The sequence below is a fragment of the Poeciliopsis prolifica genome, unplaced genomic scaffold, assembly GCF_027474105.1.
Source record: "Poeciliopsis prolifica strain line A6 unplaced genomic scaffold, Auburn_PproV2 SCAFFOLD134, whole genome shotgun sequence".
NCBI lineage: Eukaryota > Metazoa > Chordata > Actinopteri > Cyprinodontiformes > Poeciliidae > Poeciliopsis > Poeciliopsis prolifica.
This window is the reverse complement of record NW_026562509.1, coordinates 219,022-238,291: the sequence shown is the minus strand read 5'-3', so window position 1 is coordinate 238,291 and position 19,270 is coordinate 219,022. Positions and strand designations below refer to the sequence as shown.

Genomic DNA, 19,270 nt, shown 5'->3' with positions numbered 1-19,270 from the left:
ACAAAGGAGGAATGTGACAAAATGCCAAAGACAAAGTTCCATCTTGTCCTCCTTCACTTTTAGAGATTTTTCATGTTAACATAAAAATGTCAGGTGATTTAAGGTATGGGTATATAAACAGAAAACATAAACATTGTTTGCAGAGGGTAGTGCAAAAACTTTATGCAAATCACAAAGTTTTCACATAGGAGATATACTTTGTGTGTGAATATGTTTATGTCTATATTTCTAAGTTGCACTGTTCTGGCACAGGTCCCAACAGGTTTTGTAAAGCCACAAAACAGGTTCACATTTGCCCGCTATAGTTAGTAGTAAAGCATTTTATCTTCTTCTCGTCTTGCCGAGTATCTATGATCATGAGAAAAACGAAGGATCAATCCAAAACTACACGGAAGGGCCTGTTCAGTGACCTATGACCACAATCTCAAATGTGGCCATAGTTGCACGCTGGGTTTTCATGGATTGAAATCTCCAAGCACATCTCCAGATCTGTCTGAAGTGTAGGCCATGACTATGTAGATGGTCCAGCAGAGGGTTCGATGAAATCAAAATAGAACATTTGGTATCATGTTCACGCTTTGGAGGAGAAGGATGAGTACCATCCCATGAACAACATCCCATCTTTGAAGAACCAATGAGGACCCAAGAAACATGAATAGTTACTTTCCCACTACTGATCTACCATTGCTTAAAATCACACTTCGAAGAGAGAGAGACGTATTCATAATAGTCGCCTGAATGAAGTCAGTCTGATATTCAGTCTGCATGGGACAAAAATTGTCCTGGTCAAATTCTGCAAGATCTACTGACCACCTCCAACTATGAACTGATAACTATTTGAGTTTCTTTAATCGTCCTCTCTTTTCATAAAGAGATCTAAATTATACCTCCTAAATCCTAGTCAGTATATGTAGTTAAAAAAAACTACTTTTGACATTTAAATTGCTGCTAGACAGTATATTAAAAATAAGAAACATTATTTGTTCATATTCCCTCTTGCTTTCCAGAGGGATAAACATGGAAGAGAGCCATGTTATAGTTGTTATAAATGTCAGTATACTCAATTTTAAGTAGACTGGAATGCTCTTTATTGCCAATTATTGTTCTGTCTTGACTTCCTTCACCTTTGTAAAATTTGTATGTCCATATGAAGATTTATAGAGCTCCTGGTATTAGTAAACAGCAGATGTGCTAATTTTGTAAGATACAAATGACTTAAGTAAAAAAAAAAAGAGTTGCACCTGCTCTCATTTTTTCTAACTTACTGTTTTGTTTTTTTCTTATAATACCCAGCAATTTTTAAAATAAAATTCTTACTTGTGAATCCTGTTGCATTTTCAGCAGTAAAGAAAGAAGCTGTCTTTACATGTCAGACAAAGGAATGTCTCCTTGCCTCCTTGCTCCTTTGAATTATCTCCACCTTTTGTCTCAATCATTGACTTCACAGTTTTTTGGGGGATTTGTCAGATTCCTTAAAGGACTGCATGTAACATCAATTTAAAATCAAAAACTATTAAAAAAATATTCTGTAGAGGTAAAAAGAAAGCCTTTCAAATAGTCATTTCACTGAATTTTATATTAAAAAAATACATAAAAACAGCCACAGATGTTGAGAGTGTGATTATGTGGGGCTGCTTTACTGCTTCAGGAATTGGATGTATTCTGCCAAAAAGCCTGGCCCCGTTATGAATGAAACAACTTAATTATATTTTGTATTTCCTCGGGTTACATATGACTTTAAAGCTGGTGCGATTTAAGAGTGACTATGATTAAAAACAGGAAATCTGTAAAGGGGCAAATACTTTTTCACATTATTCAACATGGTGAAAGCAACTAAAATTCAGCCAATGTTTTCTAACGTACAAAGACTAAATAAGGAGGGAGTTTGGCTCCTTCTCACATATCCTCAGGGTTGAGCTGTTCTTTATAAAAGCAACACCCAGTCGCTTTCCAAGCCATTCCTCATTCTTTGTCTTTTTGGTCCGCTCACTCTGCAGGTGAGTCTTTTGTTTTGATCATTTCAGGGCATCGTAAAACAACTCAGTTTGGTGTGGTCTGGTACCAGAAATTATTTATGACAGTAGAAATGTTCCTGTAGTCACACCAGTGCATACGATTGTTGTATTTAAGTTGGTTTTTTTTTTTGTTTTTTTTTTACATGTTTAGGATGATAACCGCAACTAAAAAATAAAAAAAGAAGTTATAAATAATGGAATTAGTTCTAATAGTGCAGAACCGTTGCAATGCCTTATCTTTTAAGGCTCAGGAATAATGCGGGAATATTCACCCTAGAGCGCAATTTGGGGGCTTCATTTTAGTGATGTCACATTACACCTGTGCTGCTCTGCAGCCAGAGGGAATCGTGTAAAGTAACACATTCTTGTAAAGTAAAACATTTTTTTCCACCCAACCTGGAAAAGAAAAAAATTCCCTTACCTTATATTGCAGTCGGAGGGAGGGGATCGTCTTCCAGGTCACCCAGTTTAGTGCCGACTGGTTCTGCTTCTGTTCTGAGCAAAAGAAGCAGTTTGAGTCATTTTAGTTGACAAGATTGACACGAGATTGGCATATTGCATCCTGCCTTTACTTCATTTACTGTATATGGGTCAAGATAATTTGTAACTTTCATATGAGACATTTTCCTCACAGTTTCAGATGTAAATAAATGCATACTGACAGAAATTAAAGGAGCATCCAGAAGGAGATGGTGCTTTAAAACAGGAATGCCACAAAAATGGGCAGGAGACTTTCTTCAAAGTCTAAATACATTTTTTCTTAAAATCCAGATTTGCCTTTGAACTGTATGACTTGGGTCAAATATTTCAACCTCTCACAAGGTTGCTTTGGCCTCCTCACATATCTGGTGTTCCTGGGTTTGTTAGCACCCATTTCAAACAGCAACAAAATTTCTAGAAAAATGCCTCACTTTACAAGCTTGAAATGTATAATTACTGCATCGTTCTCTGACATTCTGAATAATAATTTAACTGTATCTCAAATTTTAATTACATATGGAGCCTGATTTACATTTAAAATGACCTTACAAAGTTCATCTTCAGATCAGTTGTGCATCTAAATGCTTCGAATCTCATTACTATCGTGCACTCCTTCTGCTAAAATGCATTAAATAAGGCCATTTTCAAAACTCTATGCAAACTTTGCATTTAAATATGTCAATTCAGATTTTATGGAAAAATTGTAAAGTCTTATAAGCACTTTTCAAAAAGGACTACAATAGACAAACATACATGTTTACTGTAGAATGAAGAAGCTGATCCTCGACGTTGACACTGGAGTCGATGATGCTCAGGCCATCATGATTGCCCTCACTGCTCCAGATGTGGAGGTTTTGGGGATCACCTGCTGCCACGGCAACACTCCTCTGGAGAACGTCCTCACAAACACCCTGCGTGTCCTGAAAGTCTGCAACAGGCTGGATGTACGTCGAAACAGAGGTTTTCTTAGTCTGGTTTATTGACTTTGAGGGATGTTTTACAACTACACGCTCTGTCCAACAGATTCCAGTCTATAAGGGTTTGTCAAAGCCTCTGCTGGCCAGAAAACAACATGCATCAGATTATCATGGGAAAGACGGACTCGGTGATGTCCCAGACCCAGATGCTCCAGGTGTGGAGCTGCTGCAGAAGAAGAGAGCTGCACAGGCAATGCTTAAAATTGCAAGGGAAAATCCAGGAGAGGTGGGAACATAGGTTTTAACACAGTCACACTTTTTTGTCACCAATACAAAACCGCCTTCAGTAATCTGCCTCATACTCCAAATGTATATGTATTGTGGCTTGCAGGTGATCCTTGTGGCTACTGGACCCCTGACTAACCTTGCAGTCGCTGTGCAGCTGGACCCTTCCTTCCCCAAAAAACTGAAAGCGCTCTACATCATGGGAGGAAACACTGAATGTGGGCAGACTTTATTTTTTATTAGAAATTCAACCCACTGAGTCTCTTTTATTTACCCACCTGCTTTATCCACGTTCACAGCTCGGGGTAACACCACTTCATGTGGAGAGTTCAACTTCGTGGCCGATCCTGAAGCGGCTTTCATCGTTTTGGACCGCTACACCTGTCCCACCTACATCGCTGCGTGGGAGTTCAGCTGCAAGAGCAGCCTCTCATGGGTGAGACCTAAAACACAAACGCAATTACACATAAGATTTACTGCTTTAATTACCTCCAAAAGCTCTTCGGCCCTTCCACACTTCCACAATGGCTCTTAATAGCTTTCGCTGAAAAGATAAACTCACACACTGAAATACTGATATTAGGGTCAGGTGAAATATTTACAACTTCCTTTCTGTCTTTTTTTTTTTTTTGGGAGCTGCATGCCACTCCAGTCAAAGCTCCACAAACATAAAATATTTTTTTCATTTTGTTGATTCTCTAATTGAACCAACAGGAGAAAATCAGGGATGACAGTACAGCCAGCTTTTAGGGTTTTCAAAAATCATTCACAAACATTTATAGTTATTGTTACAATAAATAAAAATGTACCACTCTCTCTGCAGTTTAAAATGTTTCATGTGAAAATTGAGAGTTTGGACAACTAATGTTTTATTTAACCAAGAAGGTTAAAGGAAAAAAACAAATCTAACCACCTTGACACATCACGTTCTATCAAAAATGTGAACAAATGACAGAAATTATTCTGTTAAGTCTCGAAGGCATTTGGACAACTGGAAGAAAAAAAAGAAAAAAACAATACATAATCTGTAAAAATGCTATTTGCATTTTTGCGTAACCAAAGTCAGGCAAAAATACAATTCAAATAAGAATGCAGGATAGTTAAAAGTGTGACAAATATCATACCCGGTGGGTTTAATTAAAAAATGGAAACAATTGAATGCAATTAAATATTTATTTAAATTCTTTGTCAGTCTTTCTGGGACAAGTGGCTGTCCATAAAGACAGAGAAGGCTGCCTTCATCAGGAAGATATCAGATCTTTCAATGAAAGTAAGTTCAGTATTATGCAATGTTTTTACAACTGGTTGCAGCAGCTGCAGTCTTGTTTAATGTGCATGCAGAAAGCTCGTTCAGAGGACTATCAAAAAGAAGTAATAGCTGGGCAAGGCTTCAATCCCTGCGACGTGTTCGCGCTTGCCGCTGCGGTCGATGACGGATTCATAATTGAGAGTGAGAAGGTGAGCCTCCATTCCCGTCTCTAGTGCTGTTTTTTAAAATCCCAACTTGGTTAAAAGTGATTCCTCCGGCAGGTGGCAGTGACAGTGGAGCTGAATGGGATACACACCCGGGGTATGATGGTGCTGGACCACATAGAGCACCTGAAGAAGGAGCACAAGGCCGTCATCATGAAAACAGCCGACCTGGAGAAGCTGAAGAAAATGCTGTACGACGCCGTAAAGTAGAAACATCATCATGTAACTCGAGAAGAACCTGAAATGAGTTTTTGGGTTTCAATATACACCACCATTTAAGGCAAACATTTTCCTATATCTTTCAGCCAGCATTAATCTGCATAAAGAAGAACAATTTGGTTGCGTTAACAACTGATTGGGTCTTTTTTTTCTTGTTCATATTTTCTTTATATGTTGAACTTAAAAATTTAACCCTGTTTTTTGAAAACCAGGCAATTGGTTGCTCTGGATTATATTTTAGAATTAAGACAATACAACCAGGTGAATGTTTAATTTTTTATCCTACACTGACAGATTTTTATGCGTTTTAATAAACAGAAAATGTTTTGGAGGATGCAGAACAATAGTTGCAAAATTAAACCTTTGCTTTCTTATTCAGATGTTTTTTGTGTGTTTTTATGAATACACCCACCCCCTTGACTATCACCTTTTCTGTGATTGCAAGATCTAAAAGAATCCAATCAGAGCTTTTAGTTCAATGATAACTAAGAAAGTTAGAACAAACTTAAACCTCAATCAATTCTTAAAGGTCTAAATTAGTGTGCTGATACATTGACATTCCAGAAATTTAATGGGAACTCCAATGCAATGAATATCACAAGAAAACATTTGAAAAAAATCCCCAGTAGAAGGCTAACGCATGTTGAAGTACTACAGGAAAATATGGGTTTCTCCTCCAAGCACCCAAACTGAGGTAGTTTAAGTTAATAAAACCCTTTATTGAAAGTGCTTTGGAATGTACACTTTAAGGAAAGAAGAAAAAATATCTGCATCCCATGTGTCTCCACTTCATCAAGCAGGATTATCTGTGGGGTTTTTTTTCAAACACAACTAAAAACCAACATTGTTTTTTCTTCAAAATGACACCTTTTGGCTTATGTTACAACTATTTAGCAGTCACACAAGGAGGACGTTGATAAAAGTTTGGTTTGTCCCGTTTTTTTTGTCTGGAGCAAGTACAAACATATCGCCGTTTACTGGAGTTCAACACAAGAGCTGACAGAACCAACAGGAGCCAGCTCAGCCTCAATCAAGCCAGAGTCTCAGTTCTCCAGGAGTCAGAAAGAAGTCTCTCTCAGCCGCATTCAGCTAGAAACAGAAAGTCAGAGTCTTTTTCTCTTTTCTTTTTGTTTGTTTTGAGTTCATCTGGAACCAGCTTGCATCCCGTTAGAAATTGAAAAGGTTCCTACTGGACTCTGTACTTATAAAACCAGCAGAGACCGCGGGTGAAGTTCCAGCCCAGAGATACAGAGAGGAAGTAGAGGAGGCCGAGCAGAGCGAAGGGGTAGAGGAGCACCACAGTGTTCGACAGGAAAGGTAGAGCTGTAAAAAAGAATCAATGGTTAAAAACACACCTTCACCTATATTCTACCTTGTGGCAGAAAAAGAAATGTTTGTTTCCTGCCAGGCAGAATCAATTTGATATGCATAAGTCTCACCGTTGTAGCCCAAGAAGGTGATGTAGAGATAGTAACCGATGGCGATGAGCCACAGAGTGTTCCCAACAAAGTAACCCAGGAACCAGTCTGAGTTTATCACCACGAGATCTGTGGAAAAAAAAAAGAAAAAACACACATCCACATAAAGAGTTTGTCTGCAGATCCACACAGTGCAACACAGCAAGAAGGAGACAACATACTCACGGTTGATAAAGAAAAGCTGCAAAAAATGTAGAATGACTAGAAGTGGATAGAAAGCATTTAGATGAACATCAAATGCGTAACCCCACTCGACGTCAAAGTTTCTGCTCGGGTGTTTCAGCAGGTATTTGTTGGTGATAAACCTGGAAAAGAAAATTTTATTTTAGAGTGGCTGTCAGAGATCACTTTGGTATTTTTAATCAGCAGAGTAACTCACCACATGAGGGTTGATATGAGCAGACCAACACCTATACAGTCGACAAAGACCACCCACAGCAGCAGCTTCAAAGTATCCACAACTCCCATGTCCAGAACAAGACCAAAACCGATCGTTGATACTGCAAACACAAAGCAATGTGAAGTAACTGCGCTAATTTAAATGTTTAATTTATTAATCAAATACAAGTTCAGGTTTACCACACAGCCAGATGCTGAGAAGGACCAGAAATGCGGGATCATCCCTTGCCCACTGGTCCTTTGTCTGTTTCCTGTAGTGAAAGTTGCGGTAGACCCTCTGTGGCGATGTGAACAGGTAAAGCATCTGCCACATAGCAAACTCAAAGTCCATCTGTCTGAAATGGAGCAGTCGCCGCAGGTATTTGTAGCGCTTGGCACCTGCTGTGTGACGGGCAGCATCCCTGGAGCTGGGGTCGCCGTTACTCTGGGGCGAGGTAGTCGGCAGCATGGTGCCTGAAAAATCAGAAAACACAGGTTTAGAAAGACAGCAATCAAAAATGAGTGAACAACTATCTCATGCTGGATTCCTCAAGGTTCCATTTTCAGGTCACTGTTGTTTTGTCATACTACTCGCATACAATTGCACTGTGGATATTCATAATTAAAAATCTAATAAACACATAATGTTATCACATAAACTGAGTTTTAAAGCAGCTTACAGAAATCTTGTAGCACATTTAATCTGCAGTACAGTTGTATCATGTTTTGCAAACCTCCTCCAACAGTACGATTTAATAATGCATAACCAGCTACATGCATTATACATGTAACTCGCATTGTAAGTCAGACACAACTCAAATATTGATCATTATATCAAATAAAAACCATTGATAAGGAGGTAAAAAACTAAATCAGAGAGGCAGCACGAGCTCCAACTGCTACATATACAATGCTAAATCCAAAACCTAAGAATTATATATCTCTTATCATAAACATAACACTAAAATCCTTTTTTGACTGTACTGGATCAAAATATACTAATTTACAAGCCATAAAATATTATAAATCGTTTATATTTCACGTTGTTTGTTAACAAACACCAGCTACCTAGCTTGTTGCTAACAAGTCTGAGAAGTAGAGGGCCTGTCTAAGTTCTATCTAAAACCGGCACCTGGCTGATATTTTAATGAACAAAAAGTCGCTTCGCCATTGAATAATTACCTAATTTTGGGTTAATCCTCCTCGAAAAAAACCCACAATTTTCCTTCTCGTCTCTGTTGCTGCTTGGAAAACACTTCCTGGACAGTCGCGAAAGTGCACACGTAGTTACATCCGGTAAATTCCCCCACTTCATCATGGGAAATGCAGTCTATGAAATCCAGCCGGTCTGCAGCGCCTTTTCTGAAGAAACTTGATGCGCGCTAATAAAAAACGCGTTTTCAAATCTTTCAAGGCCTCATTAAAAAGGAACTGTTGCGTCAAGATGAAAATCTAGGAAAAAACAAAGTATTTGGGCACAATTTAGGGGATACAATGGATCTCAATAGCCTACACAACTAAACATATTTTGTTATTTAAGAAAGTACGATGAGAAATCATTTAAGAACTTTAACAAAATTTATACTTCATAACACACACGTTTCCAAAAAAGGTAATGCAGATCACAAGAGGTGCGCAGGATGAGAACTAACTTTCTGGAACAACAGGTCGGTTTAAGGTGATTCTGCTAAGTGGCAAAATGAAGTCAAAATTCTGAGATCAAAGTCAGAATTCTGAAAATAAAATAAAATAAAATAAAAAAAGCAAATCAAATAAATATTTTTAAAAATTCTGCTTACAGCTGGCCTGGCTGTCTTGGTTTAAAAAAATATGACGCACGCTTACCTTCAGGCCAGTGGGTGGCACATTTTACCATCCAAACTCAAAGTACAGTTTACACTTCAATGTACATTCAAGTCACTACTTACATTACACACAGACTAAACCAGAACATTGGGAATAAAGTAAGAATAGTTTTTTTTAAAATCCTCTTTCATTGAACACAGAGAAAGAAAGAATATATATATATTATAATATATATATATATATATATATATATATATATATATATATATATATATATATATATATATATATAAAATTTTTTAATAAAATAATAATATAATAATAATAATATAATAATAATAATAATAATAATAATAATAATAATAATAATAATAATAAGCATAACACTTATTAGACATAATTGAGATTGTGTCAGTTTTGCATAAAAATTTTGAAGGGTAAAGAGTCATATTGTGAAAATTCAGGACGTATAGCGGAAGTTAACCGTAGCGTTTCCGTTGACGCCATAGCCGCTTCTCCGGTGAGTTAACTAACATCACCGCTGTTCTGGTCGAGAAGGCCAAATAGCAAAAGGTGAGAACCAACAGCGTATTTTACATGTATGCATGTTCAGACAGACATGTTAAGCAAGCAGAATACGGATGAAAACAGATCTTTTGGAGCGCGATTCTTTTAGTTCCGTCTAACAACCCTCACTGTCCGTGTCCTTGAGTACTGTTAGCTAACTTCTTAGCTCCCTGGGAGATTCATGCAACCACCTCATTTTCTATTAAATAAAACTTGTTATTCATCAAGTAGCATTTTTAAAACTTAGGTCTGTCCTTACTCCTACAAATGTCAGAGAAACGTCAGGTAATTCACTTTGGGAGCAAAGACACTTGTTATTGTTGACAGGAGCTAACTATTGATCCAGATTAATAATAATTCTCTTTTACCAGCTTCATTAGTCAATATTACTTATTATCTTACTTATTCTTACAGCACAGTCTGCAGGTGTCAGAGACATTTTTAAGCACCGTTTGCCTTTATCTGCTCTGTTCTGCTATTATTATTATTATTATTATACAAGAGGTTTTTCTAGTTATTGATTATTAATAAAGGCAATTTCAAGTCTTAATTAGTTTACAATAGTATTTTGTAAAGAATAATCTGTCCCTTCATTCAAACAAGTTTAACATATTTTGTATGTTCCACATACAAAACTTAGTCTCTTAAAATTGTTTTTAAATTTAATACAAAAGTGAAACAAAGAATGACTAAAAGTATCCCTCTCAATTTTCTTATTAACCAGCTTCATGTTCCTGTGTTTAGTTCCTGTGTTTATATTAATGTTTGACTCCTGTCAAACATTAATATTTTACATTATTAATGTAAGACACATTAATAATGTATTAATTAGCGACTTCAAAAAATGACATGAATTTGAGTCAGGAAAAGTCTGAAACTTAGAAAAATGGTGTGCATCTTTAGAACTTTATGAAACAATTTTTCTCTAATGCAGTGTATTCTGTTGCATGTCACAATAAGCCTCAGTATTTCGCCTTGCAGCGTCATGTTGCGACTGCCAGCAGTTGGTCGAGCTCTAGCCGGGGCTGCAAAGGGCAGCCTGGCTCCTTCCAATCCTGGTAAGATCCAACAACACTTACTGTTTCGGTTTTATTGCCAAACATCAGAGTTAAAAAAAAAAAAAAAAATCTTATGATAAATTGAGTACTTTTTTGTAGCGAAGCAGTAAATGTCAATTATTTTGTTTCTGTAATTGCTGATCAAGCTAATCGTTCATTTTCTTTGTGCATCTTTAGTGCGCTCTGCTGTGCGCGCTGCCAGCAACATGGTGGAAGTGTTTGTAGATGGAAAACCAGTGGAAGTGGAGCCTGGGACCACAGTCCTACAAGTAAGAATCCTCAGACGCTGTTGATGCAAACTAAGAGTTGTATGTCGCGATGCATTTAAGTATTTACTAAATGTAAAAACTGATGATTATTTTGAACAACTGAAAGAGATATTCCGATCAGGCCGGTACATATATCAGCTCTTTCTTTAGGTCTGAATGGCTGATTGGTTTCCTTTGCAGGCTTGTGAGAAAGCAGGAATTCAAATCCCAAGGTTCTGCTACCATGAGCGTCTGTCAGTTGCAGGAAACTGCCGGATGTGCCTTGTGGAGATCGAAAAAGCCCCCAAGGTATTTTTACATTGGGCTGAAGAAGTATTAAACTTATTGGGCTCCACCCTGAGATGGCTTATGACAAAGTTTATAATGTGGGTATGCTTGTGCTCTCCAGCCAGTGGCAGCCTGTGCCATGCCTGTTATGAAAGGTTGGAATATCCTCACAAACTCGGAAAAGACACGCAAAGCCAGGTACAGGATTTAGTGACCACGGTGTGATTTTCACAGTACGATGCTTTTAGGATTTAGAAGATGGCAAATAAACTTTGTGAACGTGTGCCATTAGAGAGGGTGTGATGGAGTTCCTGCTGGCCAACCACCCACTGGACTGTCCCATTTGTGATCAGGGTGGAGAGTGTGACCTGCAGGTAAGCTTGACTCTGTCCACAAGAAAGACTATAATAGGATCTTAGGCAGTAGATGCTGGGAAAGTGAAATCTGTTTTCAGGACCAGTCCATGCAGTTCGGCTCAGACCGCAGCCGTTTCACAGAAGGAAAGAGAGCAGTGGAGGACAAAAACATCGGACCACTCATCAAGACCATCATGACCCGCTGCATCCAGTGCACACGCTGCGTCCGGTGAGTGAACCGTACATACGTCTGGCCAGGTCAGCTGATCGGCAAGGATTAAATCATTGTCTTTCTGAATTGATTTCCAGTTTTGCCAGCGAGATTGCCGGAGTGGAAGACCTGGGAACGACGGGAAGAGGAAACGAGTTGCAGATTGGGACATATGTGGAGAAGATGTTCATGTCAGAGCTGTCTGGGAATGTCATAGACGTCTGTCCTGTCGGGGCGCTGACCTCCAAACCCTACGCTTTCACCGCAAGACCCTGGGAAACAAGGTAGAATAGGGTTTAGTGCTTCTCTATGACCATGCAAAACAGAACATTTCTGTTCATTTCCATCATTCTTGCAGGAAAACTGAGTCAATTGACGTGTTGGACGCTGTGGGCTGCAACATCGTGGTGAGCACAAGAGGAGGTGAGGTGATGAGGGTGATGCCCAGGCTGCATGAAGACATTAATGAAGAATGGATCTCTGATAAAACCAGGTGATGCACCAATACACCAAAACAGGAACTTGTGCCCCTCCCTCATATGTTTAATCAATTAATTAAATGTGTTCACAGGTTTGCTTATGATGGGCTGAAGAGGCAGAGACTGACCCAACCAATGGTGAAGGACAATTCAGGTCAGCTGACACCAACCACCTGGGAAGATGCTCTCACTCGTGTTGCAGGAGCTGTAAGTTTATTACAGCTGCTTTACTGGTTTCTGTTTCACCGCATGTTCTAATTTGATGTGATTACCTGTGCAGCTCCAGAGCGTTCAGGGCAGCGAGGTCGCGGCCATTGCTGGAGGGATGGCAGACGCCGAAGCTCTGGTTTCCCTCAAAGATCTCCTCAACAGACTCGACTCTGAGAGCCTCTGCACCGAGGAGGTCTTCCCCATGGCAGGAGCAGGGTGAGGAAGGCTCTGCTTCCCTTCCACTTCATGTCATTCCTAATATCGAACAGCGCTGAATCGTTGCTCTCTCTTCAGCACCGATCTGCGCTCCAATTACCTGCTGAACTCCCGCATTGCAGGCATCGAAGAGTGTGATCTCCTGCTGCTTGTGGGAACAAACCCTCGCTATGAGGCTCCGCTGTTCAATGCCAGGATCCGTAAGAGGTAAGACAGGCCAGGGAGGAACGTGTGGAAAAGTTTACACATGTTCGTATGGGTGCTTGAAGTCCTTTTAAAATGCTTTTCAAGGTTTGAAAAGTGATTAATTTTTGTCTAAAGTCCTTGAAAGTGCTTGACATAATACTTTTTCAAGGCCTTGCATGACTTTCTTCTTTCTTGTATGCAGCTGGCTTCACAATGAACTGCGTGTTGCCTTGGTGGGCCACCAGGTTGATCTGACTTATACATATGAGCACTTGGGAGAGAAGAGTTCAGTCCTGAAGGAGCTGGCCGATGGCACGCATCCGTTCAGTCAGGTGACTGACACGCAAACTTGCTCGTATCATTGTGGACATCTCATATCCCTATTTATACAGGTTCTCCTTTCTTCGTCTGCAGGTCCTCGCAGCTGCAACACATCCGATGGTGGTTGTGGGAAGCAGTGCACTGCAGAGAGAAGACGGTGCTGCGATCCTGAGCACTGTCTCCACCATCGCTCAAATCGCCAGGGCCAGCAGCGGGGTGGAGGACGGCTGGAAGGTCCTTAACGTCCTGCACAGGTATGGCTTTTTAGAGCTCTAGATAAATGTGGAATGAAGAACATGAGGTCGTAAGTGTTGCTTTTTGTGCAGAGTGGCCAGTCAGGTGGCTGCTTTAGATCTAGGCTACAAGGCCGGCGTTGACACAATCAGGAAGAATCCACCCAAAGTCCTGTTCCTGCTTGGAGCTGATGCTGGCTGCATCACCAGAGCCGACCTGCCGAAGGACTGCCTCATCATCTACCAGGGTATCCTTACAAGAAACCACACACAGCAAATATTTCAGCCATTCCTGGATACTTAAGATGAATTTTCACTCCTCCAGGCCATCATGGGGACGTGGGAGCTCCTATGGCAGACATCATCCTACCTGGTGCTGCGTACACAGAGAAAAACGGTACTTATGTAAACACTGAGGGCCGCAGCCAGCACACCAAGCTGGCTGTCACTCCCCCTGGCATGGCCAGAGACGACTGGAAGATTATCAGAGCCGTATCTGAGGTCAGAGTCAGTCCACCATCATTGCTCAGAAGTTATTTAGCGACATTTTTATGAGCGTTTGTTGTGATTGCAGTTGGTGGGTGTGACGCTGCCCTATGACTCACTGGAAGAGGTCCGATCCAGGCTGGCAGAGGTCTCTCCCAACCTGGTCCGTTATGATGATGTAGAGGAGGCGAACTACTTCAAACAGGCCAATGAACTCTCAAAGGTAGGAAATGATTCTTCCTCTTCTTGCTCTCAGACACAAACGTTTTCCTAATTTTTCTCTTTATTCCCAGAGTGTAAAACAGGACCTCATTGCAGCTCCTCTGGTGCCACCTCAGATCACCGCAAAGGACTTCTATATGACCGGTAATCTCAATGAATTAGTAAAATAGCTCAAAATGAAAAGATGTGCCAAACCAAACATGCTTCTTCTTTGTTCAGACTCCATCAGCAGAGCTTCCCAAACCATGGCCAAGTGTGTCAAAGCTCTCACAGAGGGAGCCGCTGCAATCGATGAGCCATCCGTCTGCTGAACACCTCCATCTGCCCTGAAACACAAGTCTCTGTTGTTCTATAATTTAAACTTTTCCCTGTTGTATACATTACATTGTTTTCACTCTGTGAAGCAGCTTTATTCGATAATGCTAAGAAATATAAATAAAATCTAAAGGATGCCTTTATTCAGTCTGCAGTGTTGTTCATTTATTATAATGCATCTTCATAACCAATCATTTATACAGCACTCTACACAACTGCAATGAAGAAGACCAAATTGCTTTACAGGGCCAAAAATAACATAAAACAACAGATAAATACAACAAAAGAAAAAACAGCGCAGAACTAAACATGATTTGTCTCTTCTTTACCCTGTCTCTTAAACCGACCTGTTGCTCCCTACAAGAACCTGTCTTCCTGAGCATTTAATTGTCTAGAAACAAATATTGTAACTAGTTACAATTCAACCACTGGCTTAGCAAGTAGAGTTGTCGGTTGCCCAGGGACAATTTGCCCCTGGGCAAGTCACTCAAACCTTTACATGTATCTGTTTGAACGCGATGGGATGATTAAAGCTCAAGTGACTGTCGACTGACTGGTGCTGTAGAAATTAAAGGTATCTGTTGATAGATATTAATATTTATCTACACAGTGGATCCAAACGTGTACGCATCACATGCGCCAAGGCAGGCGCCAAAATGTCGGCTGAAACATGATCAATAACTGAAGCACGGCATTGATCAGACACCCTCAGATATTTACATAATAATAATTATAATCTTAATGAGATAAGCATTTTTCTGTTGCTCGCACATTCAAAACTACAAAAGCTCAATATTATATGAGACAATGTTTCTGTATGGTCTAATTCACTGCAAAGGTGTACATGTTTCTTTAATGGAGCCAAAATAAGATTTGTGTTTGGACTTGGACCCTGTTTCTTTGGATAAATTGCTCCTGTCATATCCTGTCTACAGAGAAAGACCTGTTATAACCAAACACAAGTGCAGAGTCACTCAGGCACCCTGCAGGAGAGAAGACAGTCACATCTGTGTAGTGTCTGAGGCTGGGAGGCAAGCTGATTTCTGTTTTTCTTTTACTGCCCTAGATACTTTGGTTGTTTTTTGCTTTGATCTTGTTGATAACATTAGTCTGCAAATATTGACTGAATCATCTTGGTTTGTTCAATTCTGAAAGGTAGTGTGTAACTCCATTTTTTTTTCCAATTTAGGGATTTTCTTGGATGGGAAGTGTGTGAACAAATAGCAAAGAATGGTTCCTGTTAAACTCCTCATTCTGGGAGCGCAGAACACTGGAAAAACAGGTAAAGTGGACAACTTAAAACTTCTAGGGGTAAAGGAAAGCAGATTGGATGAATGAATGTTCCTGAGCTAACAAAAGAGAGGTTTCGGGATAAGTGCTGGTTCAAAAGACAAAGAAATATAGAAACTTGGCATGGATCTGAAGTTGACCCTCAAATGTTTTGCTGTCAGATTAATGTGAGCATGGACAGGTAATGTGTGTTAGAAGAAGGACGTGTTTCTGATTTTTGCTTCAGTGGTAAAAATCTGGTATAAAATATGATGTGTGCATTTCTGGATCTCGTCTAATCTTTTGTGTCACTGTTGTCGTCTTCAACAGTGCCTTTGAAATTAAACAACAAATAATGTATTTTATGAGAGTAATGTCTGATTTTAATGTGGAAAGAAAATCAAAACCAATTGTAACATTTTTATACATTTAAAATCTGATAAAAAGTATCCCCCAGCCCGCACAATAATGCTTCCTCCACCATGTTTGACTGTGGATATGATGGGTCCAGGATAAAGTAAATTGCTAATTTAAGTCTGAAAAACTTACATTTCTTTTCATCTATGTGCCTTAAATGTTTATTGCAAACCTTTTATCTTTTCCTTCCACTGCACAATAATGCACTACTTTGTGTTGATACAAACAGAAAATACCAATAAATAAATTGATCATCTCTAAATAGGTTTCTTTATGAGAACTTAAGTACATTTTTTACGCTATCTTGCTCTGCTTTGCACTGCTTTACAATCTCTTACTCCTCTCAATTAGTTGATTTGTTGTTTGCAAGCGTTTTCTTTAGAATTTGCAGAATTTTGCATCAATTTAATTCTTTCTGTGTTCTTAAGCCTGCTTCAATGGGATTATCTCTCAGAAGCATTGCCTTATGTGTGAAATTTCTCTTGTAAGTCAGCATGTGTTGTGCTTCAGGTTTGCACCTTGCAGTGATCATGTCTGTTTTGTATCTCCAGCACTGTGTGTTCGGTTTATAACGAAGCGTTTTATTGGCGAATATGACCATAAGAACGGTGAGATTCCAGTAAATATTATTCCATTTCTGACATGGAGCGTACAGTAATGACTAAGGTATTTCTGCAGAGGTGACATACAGATGCAGTCGGATGGTGGACCAGGAAACAGTTGACCTGGAAATCTTGGATTTACCTTGTAAGGTTGGTTTTAAATTTTATTTGTCAAAAGCAACAATGCTTCTTGTGGAAAGTGGTACTGATTTAATGAGAAACCATTAAATTAGAGAGCTTTTTTGACTATGTGTCTCTGAACTAAGACTTACATATAATGCTAACTGGTTTAATTGTAGTATTTTATTACACATTCTGCTCTAGAGCTCTGTGGCTTCTATTGAGTCCTCCATTCGCTGGGCTGATGGTTTCCTACTGCTCTACTCTATCACTCAGCGCTCCAGCTTCCTGGAAATCCCTCGACTTAAAACGCTCATTGACAAAACCAAGCAAAGTCTCGGTAACGATCACCATCTTCACTACATGGAGTCGTTCAAGTTATAGTACTTGCCTTAATTTTCGAGAAAGTTTCTTTAAGGATCCTTGAACACATGCAGCTGAACCTTTGACCTCTCTGTGTTCATTATGTTGCCCTCCAGAGACAGTTTGTTCTCTGGTTGACATCTGTCTTTTGTCACCTACACACATGAGCAGCTGAAGCTAACTCACATTCCTTGTTTGGTAGTCCATCCTGTGCTCTGTAGGCAGACTGCATGCCAAGGCATCATCCTGCTCACTGCTGTTTTATTGCCATTTTATTGTGTGTCAGTTTTTCCTACAGTGCTGGTAGCCAATAAGGCAGATCTGGAAGTCGGCAGGAAGGTGACAACAGAGGAGGGACAGAGACTCGCCAAAGATCTAGGGTTTTGTATACTTATGTTTGTGCAACTGCTCTTTAGAAATGTAGCATTTCAATTTGTTTCCCTGCTAATTTTCTTTCTGTGTCTTATGTGCAGATGCGGTTTCAGAGAGCTGTCAGTAGCTGAGGCAGTTTTATCAGGGGAAGCAGCAATTTTCCAACTCATCAGGTCTGCTTTTGCATTTTTTTTTTCATTTTTTTTTTAACACAAACTGCTAAAACATTTTAATTTTACATTTTACCAGTCATGCATATCATATGGTTAGATCAAAAAACATCACTGATGTTGAAATTTTATGCAGCCCTTACAAAACATTGTATTTAAAAAATGTTTTGTATTTAAACAATGTAAAAAATATTTTGAATGTCACTTAAATGCTTGGTCTACATAAAAGTGTAGACTTTTTTGGTTTACACTTTATGTACTTGTCATTGACAGGAATTTAAATATTGTAGGTCTATTTCTTTATTAGTTTTGTCCTGTTTTATTTTATTTAGCTTTGTTGTTTAGCTTAGGATTTTTTTTAGCATGGCTTGTTTTTGTTTTACTTGTGTGTGGAAAAAATATAAATGACTGGAATAAATAATTTAAAAAAATATAAATAAATTGATGAAGCTTGACGTTAAAGCAGACACACTGTCAAATGTAAAAATCTTATTTTAGGTTTGGAAGGTTTTTCCTTAAAAAATAAACAAATTAAAAATCCAGATTATTTAGTTCTTTATTCTATCTCAGATTTTAAAAGATTTTGCTGGTTTGGGGGAGCTAAGAAACAGCTTAATTTTCTTATGTCCCTCGCCTCCCCTGGCGTTTCTCCTATGTTGTTTCATGTGCGACAGGCTGACGCTGGATCAGCAGCGCCCCCTACCTGACAGGCGCTCCTACATGCTAACAGTCCGCAATGCTTTGACCAGGAAGCTGACCCGCTCAAAGACCATGCAGTGGTGACAGCGGCAAGATATTCAGCAAAAATCTAACTTTTAAGTGATTTTATCTGGAGATATTTTATAAATAAAAAACGAAATGATCAATGATACATTTGTATTTGTGTAAGGATAAAAGTGAATTTACCTATGTTTCTTCTGTTTGTGTCTTTTCTTTTAATAAAACTGAAGTATTTGCTTGGATAGGTTTACTTGTTGTACTGTTATGTGATTGTTCCACCAATAGAGGGAAGCAGAGTTAACTTTTCTCCCCATCTTACTTGCAGATTATAGCCAGACTCATAAACTCCTTTGGTGTGGAGGGAGTTGTCTGACCTGATTCTTACCCTTTAAATACTTTTGCTTTGCAAAATGCAAGATTTTATAGAAATAACGGCAGCATAAAAGAAAACTGATGGCTAATTCTTAGAAATAAATTATGATCTTGCTCTATGATGCAAATGTCATCATCTCACTACTTCTCATTTATAAAGAAGCACAAGAAACACAAAACACATGCAGTGGACCTGTTGTTCCTCAGCAGTGGGACTGTGAGGAAAACAGCTGCTTGAACAGTGCAGATGATGATGTAAGAGCATGTAAAGAATGAAGCTGGCTTTCATTACCGACCTGGCACTGCTCGACAGCATCCCTGCATTTCCCCTGCAAGCTTCTTGCCCTTCTTTGAACTTCTGAACTTCATGATCGCGGCGAGGCATCTAAAGGGTGAGAAAAGAAAGGGGAAGATGGTG

At 39.2% G+C, this 19,270-nt stretch overlaps 5 protein-coding genes across 10 annotated transcripts in view; 3 read left to right on the top strand and 2 right to left on the bottom strand.

Moving 5' to 3' along the window:
- The window catches only part of arhgef7b (Rho guanine nucleotide exchange factor (GEF) 7b), a 90,301-nt gene that overhangs the window by 39,148 nt on the left and 31,883 nt on the right, over window positions 1-19,270 (bottom strand). For 2 of the 3 annotated variants that reach the window (XM_055024977.1, XM_055024979.1), the window contains exons 5-8: window positions 19,149-19,237; window positions 3,976-4,140; window positions 3,249-3,433; window positions 2,437-2,510 (exon numbers count right to left, since the gene is read on the bottom strand). The gene's annotated coding sequence lies outside the window, so the exon portion shown is untranslated. Of the gene's footprint in view, window positions 1-2,436; window positions 2,511-3,248; window positions 3,434-3,975; window positions 4,141-19,148; window positions 19,238-19,270 lie in introns of those variants that run through there. The other variant, XM_055024978.1, reaches the window with a different exon arrangement.
- On the top strand, window positions 1,926-5,767 carry LOC129355421 (nucleoside hydrolase-like). Its single transcript, XM_055024995.1, has 8 exons — window positions 1,926-1,997; window positions 3,262-3,439; window positions 3,519-3,698; window positions 3,804-3,915; window positions 3,997-4,133; window positions 4,890-4,967; window positions 5,039-5,155; window positions 5,228-5,767. The coding sequence occupies exons 2-8, from the start codon at window positions 3,263-3,265 to the stop codon at window positions 5,378-5,380; spliced, it is 954 nt and encodes a 317-aa protein (XP_054880970.1). The 5' UTR covers window positions 1,926-1,997; window position 3,262; the 3' UTR covers window positions 5,381-5,767.
- unc50 (unc-50 homolog (C. elegans)) lies at window positions 6,088-8,599 on the bottom strand. Its single transcript, XM_055024996.1, has 6 exons — window positions 8,428-8,599; window positions 7,447-7,719; window positions 7,247-7,367; window positions 7,033-7,172; window positions 6,829-6,936; window positions 6,088-6,712 (listed from the first exon to the last, which is right to left on the bottom strand). Exons 1-6 carry the CDS (start codon window positions 8,561-8,563, stop codon window positions 6,576-6,578), a joined length of 915 nt encoding a protein of 304 aa, XP_054880971.1. The 5' UTR covers window positions 8,564-8,599; the 3' UTR covers window positions 6,088-6,575.
- Window positions 9,537-14,590, top strand: ndufs1 (NADH:ubiquinone oxidoreductase core subunit S1). 2 transcript variants are annotated; one of them, XM_055024982.1, is made up of 19 exons: window positions 9,537-9,624; window positions 10,600-10,676; window positions 10,854-10,945; window positions 11,126-11,233; window positions 11,334-11,410; window positions 11,505-11,586; window positions 11,667-11,797; window positions 11,878-12,063; window positions 12,138-12,272; window positions 12,351-12,465; window positions 12,539-12,684; window positions 12,763-12,891; window positions 13,073-13,202; window positions 13,285-13,445; window positions 13,518-13,672; window positions 13,750-13,925; window positions 13,999-14,133; window positions 14,204-14,276; window positions 14,352-14,590. In XM_055024982.1, the coding sequence occupies exons 2-19, from the start codon at window positions 10,604-10,606 to the stop codon at window positions 14,441-14,443; spliced, it is 2,196 nt and encodes a 731-aa protein (XP_054880957.1). In that variant the 5' UTR covers window positions 9,537-9,624; window positions 10,600-10,603; the 3' UTR covers window positions 14,444-14,590. The 2 variants fall into 2 exon arrangements, with proteins under 2 accessions (XP_054880957.1, XP_054880956.1); XM_055024981.1 differs by having other exon boundaries at window positions 9,542-9,624; window positions 10,579-10,676.
- Window positions 15,338-18,722, top strand: zgc:110699 (uncharacterized protein LOC325371 homolog). 3 transcript variants are annotated; one of them, XM_055025000.1, is made up of 8 exons: window positions 15,338-15,478; window positions 15,637-15,729; window positions 16,685-16,741; window positions 16,812-16,885; window positions 17,060-17,195; window positions 17,505-17,598; window positions 17,692-17,763; window positions 18,435-18,722. In XM_055025000.1, exons 2-8 carry the CDS (start codon window positions 15,678-15,680, stop codon window positions 18,541-18,543), a joined length of 594 nt encoding a protein of 197 aa, XP_054880975.1. In that variant the 5' UTR covers window positions 15,338-15,478; window positions 15,637-15,677; the 3' UTR covers window positions 18,544-18,722. The 3 variants fall into 3 exon arrangements, with proteins under 3 accessions (XP_054880975.1, XP_054880973.1, XP_054880972.1); XM_055024998.1 differs by having other exon boundaries at window positions 17,132-17,195; window positions 17,505-17,763; XM_055024997.1 differs by having other exon boundaries at window positions 17,505-17,763.

Bases quoted from the DNA above. Each gene is read 5' to 3' on its own strand.
- LOC129355421 (XM_055024995.1), top strand. From the start codon at position 3,263: ATGAAGAAGCTGATCCTCGACGTTGACACTGGAGTCGATGATGCTCAG. The intron at 4,968-5,038 runs GTAAGTTCAGTA...ATGTGCATGCAG, and splicing joins TATCAGATCTTTCAATGAAA to AAAGCTCGTTCAGAGGACTA. The intron at 5,156-5,227 runs GTGAGCCTCCAT...TTCCTCCGGCAG, and splicing joins TCATAATTGAGAGTGAGAAG to GTGGCAGTGACAGTGGAGCT.
- ndufs1 (XM_055024982.1), top strand. From the start codon at position 10,604: ATGTTGCGACTGCCAGCAGTTGGTCGAGCTCTAGCCGGGGCTGCAAAG. The intron at 12,064-12,137 runs GTAGAATAGGGT...TCATTCTTGCAG, and splicing joins GCAAGACCCTGGGAAACAAG to GAAAACTGAGTCAATTGACG. The intron at 13,203-13,284 runs GTGACTGACACG...CTTCGTCTGCAG, and splicing joins GCACGCATCCGTTCAGTCAG to GTCCTCGCAGCTGCAACACA.
- zgc:110699 (XM_055024997.1), top strand. From the start codon at position 15,678: ATGGTTCCTGTTAAACTCCTCATTCTGGGAGCGCAGAACACTGGAAAA. The intron at 16,886-17,059 runs GTTGGTTTTAAA...ATTCTGCTCTAG, and splicing joins TCTTGGATTTACCTTGTAAG to AGCTCTGTGGCTTCTATTGA. The intron at 17,764-18,434 runs GTCTGCTTTTGC...CATGTGCGACAG, and splicing joins GCAATTTTCCAACTCATCAG to GCTGACGCTGGATCAGCAGC.
- unc50 (XM_055024996.1), bottom strand. From the start codon at position 8,563: ATGATGAAGTGGGGGAATTTACCGGATGTAACTACGTGTGCACTTTCG. The intron at 7,173-7,246 runs GTGAGTTACTCT...TTTCTTTTCCAG, and splicing joins CTCATATCAACCCTCATGTG to GTTTATCACCAACAAATACC. The intron at 6,937-7,032 runs GTGAGTATGTTG...TTTTTTCCACAG, and splicing joins GCAGCTTTTCTTTATCAACC to ATCTCGTGGTGATAAACTCA.